Source organism: Neophocaena asiaeorientalis, unplaced genomic scaffold (assembly GCF_003031525.2).
Source record: "Neophocaena asiaeorientalis asiaeorientalis breed wild unplaced genomic scaffold, Neophocaena_asiaeorientalis_V1.1 scaffold830, whole genome shotgun sequence".
Lineage (NCBI taxonomy): Eukaryota > Metazoa > Chordata > Mammalia > Artiodactyla > Phocoenidae > Neophocaena > Neophocaena asiaeorientalis.
In genome coordinates, this window is record NW_020172177.1 from 262512 (window position 1) to 268290 (window position 5779).

At 56.6% G+C, this 5779-nt stretch overlaps 1 protein-coding gene across 3 annotated transcripts in view; it reads left to right on the plus strand.

Annotated features, from left to right (window-relative positions):
- The first annotated feature begins 219 nt into the window (after nt 1–219).
- Nucleotides 220–5779, plus strand: part of NECTIN4 (nectin cell adhesion molecule 4) — a 17459-nt gene continuing 11899 nt past the window's right edge. For 2 of the 3 annotated variants that reach the window (XM_024757432.1, XM_024757446.1), the window contains exon 1: nt 255–549. In XM_024757432.1, the coding sequence (XP_024613200.1) occupies nt 474–549 (76 nt within the window). In that variant the 5' untranslated portion in view covers nt 255–473. Of the gene's footprint in view, nt 550–5779 lie in introns of all 3 variants that reach the window. The other variant, XM_024757441.1, reaches the window with a different exon arrangement.

The following is a 5779-nucleotide window of genomic DNA, read 5'->3' on the forward strand; positions in this document are numbered from 1 at the left end:
GGTCACAGCTCCTTCCACACACTGCCAGGTAAAGCCTGGAGCTGACGATGGGATCCCACCTCCCAGGTCCTTCCCTCCTTCCCTCCCTCTCTGGCACCCATTAGCCAGCACAGGCTGTGGGGGTGGCGGCGGCCGTGTCTCCGCGCCAGGCCCAGCCCCCAAAGACGCACCTGTTCTGACCTGCTGAGCAGGTTCCCAAGTTTCTGCTGTCGTTGTTGGCCGCGGCGTGGGAAGCAGCTCTGGGGGAGCTCGGAGATCCCGATCACGGCTACTTGCGGGTAGCTACGGTTGGGTGGGTGGAACGGGGCCGGGTCCCCGAGTGGAGATCCTAGTGGGATAGGCAGGCGCGGCAGTGCCTGAGGACTCCGTGACTTCCTGTCTTCTGGGTCGGTGCCCGATCCAGCTCTAGAGCCGGCTCCCAGGGAGAACTCGGTGGAACTTCAGAAACACCAGGCAGCTCTGCCTTTTGACCGATGCCTCTGTCCCTGGGAGCCGAAATGTGCGGGCCTGAGGCATGGCTGCCACTACTGCTCCTGGCATCGTTTACAGGTAGGACTTGCTTCAGGATCCTTGCTTCTGAGCCCAAGCCAACACACACACACACACACACACACACACACACACACAAACACATATACACGCACGCACACATACACATTCCCTTTCCTTTTACTCTGAACTGAGGAATCAATCTCTCTCTCCCACCTCCAGCGGTTAGTAGTGCCCCCAGAAGAGCCACTGTAGCTCTCCTGCTTCATGTCCCCTTCCAGCCCCAGGCCAGGTCATTGGGTCTGGGGTCCCTGACCACCTCAGCCAAAGGGCTGGAGCTGTCTCTTGGGGAAGAGACACGGTGACCCGTTGCAGGTGGCCAGGGGGGTAGAACTGGTGGGGATCCTTTCACCCCAGGTTTTCCTGGAGGTTCCCTCGCCTACACCCTGGACCCCAGAATTGCTGACTGGGGCTGCAGCTGGTTTCCCCAGTCATCAGGGTGAGGGAAGCCTGATGCCCAGAGAGCAGACAGGGTCTTTCTATCTCCTTCTCCTCTGTTCACGATATCCTAGAATACTGTAGGGTGACTACAGGGGAGCTGGAAGCTCTTCTCTCTCTGGCCCCCTCTGTCCCTGAGCACACTATAAGGTGCCAGGGTGGGAATCAGGAGGTTACACAGAAGAGTGGGGGGTCTAGGGTAGGGCACCTTCTAGAGTGCCCTACCCTAGGGCACTCTTTTGTTTATCCCCTGTCCCCCTATTTTCTCAACTAGATGCCTTGTATTGCTCTCGTGTAATGTATATACAGAAGATAAAAATTATAGGAATTTATAATCTTCAGAGTGGGGGAGAGTATATGTGTGTGTGTGCGTGCGTGTACATAATGAGTCCACGGTGGGTAGGATTCTGTAGGCTGTTCCCAGGATAATGGGCAACTGAGAAATCTTTCTCCTTCCTTGGAAAGACAAGGCCTTATCTATATGGGACAGTTTGATTCCCAGTCCCAGGATCAGTAGTGACGGAGCCTCAGTTTGTCCAGCAGGGCCTAGCAGTGATGTCCCCCAACCTCCATCCCCAGCTAAGGCTGTGTGGAGGAGAGTGAGGTCTAGACATGTGGATGGGTAGGGGCTGCTTCTGCTCTGACCTTATAATGGAAAGGCTGTTGGCCCAGCCTCCAATCGCAGGTTACTGAAACTCCAAGCCCTGCCATCCCCCCTACCCGCTACATCTTAATTCCCATCTTCCAGACAACCCTCTCACTCGCTTAGGCCAAGAGGGTGGGGCCTGGTTGCTGGGGCCAGGGAACTCGGCAGTCATTTTCCTGTAGGATCTACCCACGCCTAAAGAATGGAGCCATGATGTCTCAGGACTCAGAAGTTACCAACGAGATCATCGATTCAACTCCCTCATTTTACAGATGGGAAAACTGAAAGAAACAGATAGGCAAGTGAGCTAACAATATTACTCAGTGTTAGAAGCGTAACCAGGGTTAGCGTCTTGGTCTCCCAGTTCCTAGTTCATTAAAGCATAGTGCCTCTGAGTGCACACTAGGGATAGCCAGGGTGCTGGATGCTGGAGATGCAGCAGTGAACAAGACAAAATCCCCGCTTTCTTTCAGAGAAGCCAGGGAAGGGTAGAGGACACCCCTTCTAGTTAGGGCGTCACCCCAACCTTGCCCAGTGCCTGGACAGGTGCTGTGGCTACCCGGCTCCAGGGAAGCTGGTGCCCAGTGAGCCATGATCTACTGCAATAACCTGCACGGAGCCGGAGGGTGCTCTGAAGGCTGGAACTCAGACTCCAGGTTCCTAGCCTGAGGATCAGATGCGTCCACCTAACTACCACCCCCATTCTGGCTCCTCTGTAGGCATTCCTCAATGGCCCCCAGGAAACTAGAGTGTTTCTTGTCTCTGAAAAAGCCTTGGACTGGGAAGTCACGAGTCTTGGGTTCTGGTCCCTTTCCTGCAATTAATTTGCTACACGACCTTGGGCAACTAAGAAACTAGACTTCAGTAGACCAAGAGGTAGAACCAGATGATCCCTATAGGCCTTCCAGCTCTGAAAGCCTGTGGCTGCGTAAATATCCAGCCCTGAACTGAAGGTGGGTGCTGGGTGCTGGAAGAGGTGGTGAGTCTGGCTGTGGTGACAGAAGGGGGAAATGTCCTGACCCCATTTCTCAGTGGAGACCAAGGGTAGCTTTACCCTGGATATTGCCTTCTGCCCCTGCACTGCTGCAAATTAGTGCCCCCACCAAGTCCCGGGGCATTAGAGCTGTGAGCCCCAGGGACCTGCCCCACCCCTGACTGGGGAAAGGAGCCCAGGCTAGGGAGGCACCTCAACACCACAGCTCTTTGTCTCTCCTTAATGGGATGAGTTTCCAGGTGAGGTCCCCTCCCTTCTCCCTCCCCATCTCCTGCCCTGGGGCTGAGGGACCTAAATCTACAGATACCCCTCCAATAGGATCCTAGTTCCTAGATCTATTTTGGGGCCCAACTGAGCCCTGCATGGGGTTCTCTGAATTCTGAGGTCTCTCCTCTGAGGGTTAGGACCAGCTTTCTGTCTGAAGTTAGTTTCCTAGAAAGGGAAGGGCCCCATCCCTGCTTTTCTACTCCTGTTTACAGAGGGGGGCAGGCCCTTTCCTGTAGGATCTACCCAAAGCCAGGGAAGGCAGAAACGCAGGCTAGCTTCCCTGCCCAAGGTGGGGAGAACTAGGGGGAATCCCAGGGAAGCCCTGTGGTCCCATTGACCTTGGTCCCACCCCAGTGTTTCAGGGAGCTGGGCTAAGGGAACCCCAGCCACAGAGATGGCAGTGAGGGGCTCATAGTAGAGTCCACAGTCCCAGCCTCTAGACCCCAGCCTTGGGATCCTGGGGTCCTCCAGGCAAAGTGAAGGGGGGTCAGCCACCGTGGGGAGCCAGCCTAGTGAGGAGAGAACGCCTGGGCTTTCCGGCCTTCCAAACTTGCCCTGGTGTTAACCAAAGTCTGGACAGAGAGAAGGGATGGGGGTGGGGTGGGGAGCTGAGTCAGGAGTGAAGGGAGGAGAGGAGCCTAGGGGTTGGATCTGGGAACAGGATCTAAAATGCGAAGGTCAAGTTCAGAACTGGGGGCAAGCCACAAAGCCCCCTGGAGCAGGGCTGTGCAGGACGGGGTCGGGGTCACTCTTTCATTGAGGCAGGAGGCCTCTGGCCTCAGAAGTTTACCCACAGTTCTCAGGCCACCCTTCTCCCCTCTAGCCTTTAAAACTGGCTGGCGTGTCCTGAGAGCTGGGTTGAGGTTGTGATTTGGGGTGGAGCAGAGCTGGCCACACTTGCAGAGATGTGGGAGGGGGGTGGTTGGCTGGCAGGACTGGGGTGACAGAAGGGGGAAATGTCCTGTGGTTGGCTGGCAGGATCTCAGGAGTTTGGGAGAAGCGGAATTCTGGGTCTCCCACCCACGGTGTGGCTGTTTTGGTGACTCAGCCGGGCTCAGACTCTGGCTCCCTGGGGGTTTAGGGGACTTACCTGTGCTGGAAGCTGTGTCTGGACCAGAGCCGGGGCTGCCTCAAGGCCTGTCCTCCCCCATTGTTCTCACCTCCCTTTGTGATTGGTGTGGCCCCCCCTCCCCATCCACTAATCTGTGGTGGGCGCTTTGCCCGGGTTGGGAAGCTCTCACTAAGCTGGGGGGCTTAGGACAATGTGGGGTGAATGAGGGAGGTGGATGAATGCAGAGGGAGAATCTTGCTGGTTTTCAAAGTTCCTTAGCATTCCAAGGCCAAGGCTATGGGGGGAAGGATGGAAGAAAAAAAGTGCTGCGTTGTGTATATCACCTGTCCTGAATGGGGGGCTTCAGGGCTCCCCTCCCACGTCCTTTCTTATCCCAAACTCACCCACATATTCCACCTGTCTCTGGTGGAGGCTGCTTCTGTGGGGTGAGGGGAGGCAAGAGTTAACAAAGGAGAGTGAGACCCTAGACAGCTTGGACCCCTCCCCCTAGCCCCAGGCAGGGTCTCCCCCCACCACTTCCCACCAAACCTACACCAGACAACCCTCACCCCAGGCCTGGAGCTAGAGCTGGTTTTTCTGGTGGTGGCAGCAGCAGAGGCCTGACGGAGATTCCCAGGGAGAGGCCTCCTTGGGGGGCCAGAGGTGCTGGAGGGCCTGGGGGCGTGGCTGGGGGGTGAGAAGGGTGGGGGGGTCCTTCTAGTAGGAACCTGAGGAGCAAGGGTAGAGAGAGCTTTTGTTTTGTTCTGTTGGGGAGTCCTTGATGGCTATTTCCCATCACCCTGGAGGGACAGTGACCTCATCTCTGGGTCCCCCCACCTGAGATGCATCTGCCCTCAAGTCTGGGGTGGGGTGGGGAGGGCTGCCTGGGCGACACTCCAAACGGGTGCAGAGGCGAAGGCGCCGAGCGACACACCACTGGCCTAAGGCAGCTGAGACAGACAGCCATGCAGAAGCCAAGAGAAACCGACATCAAAATATTTACTATGTGTGCACATCCACATGCACACGCATTTCATAGCCCCCTCTGGATGCAGACAAGCACACACGCTTTCCTGAAGATAAGACACGAACACATATATGTGCAAAACGCCCCCCAGTTCATGCAAAGAGACAGCCTCTCCTGCACGTTAACCAGCACTGAGACTCACCAGACCCTCACCCAAAGATGTACGTTCAGACGCAAAAGGCTCACACTTATTCCCTTCTTCCTACTCACGGGCCCATCTCTAGGACCCCACTGTGTACCCCTAGATGTACTAGCAGGGGATGCTGAAGGAGACAGTCTCCTCAGAAAGAAAAGCCTCCTTCCCCAGAGATGCTGTCATCGGCAGCTGCCAGCCTGTTGCCCCTCTGGAGATCAGAGGCCAGGTCTCACACAGATAGGAAAGTTGGGACCCAGGCACAGGGTGGGGAGCAGGCAGCCAGCCCAAGCCAGGAATGGAGGGCCTGTCTGGGAGCAGGCAGGGTACACAGAGGGCAGGGCCCCAAAGAGGCCCGTGGGGGCTTGGCCTGGGGTGGGGGAGGCTGAGGGCAGGGATCCCGTCTGGCCAGTTGGGCCTGTTCTCTCCCTTGCGCAAGGTGGTGGCTGGTGGTGACTGAGGCTGGGCCTGCTGTGCAGCAGCAGCTGAATCACCAAGGCTCCTGATCAGCATCCTGGTACTCCCAGAAGCAGGGGAGGGGAGGGGAGGGGAGGTCAGAATGAGACGGGCTGGGACCTGGGACCTGGGACCCTTTGCTGCAGTGCTTACATCTGGACAAATGTCTCCTTGAGCAACAAAATACAAAGAAACTATAAGGGACTAAAAATAACTGC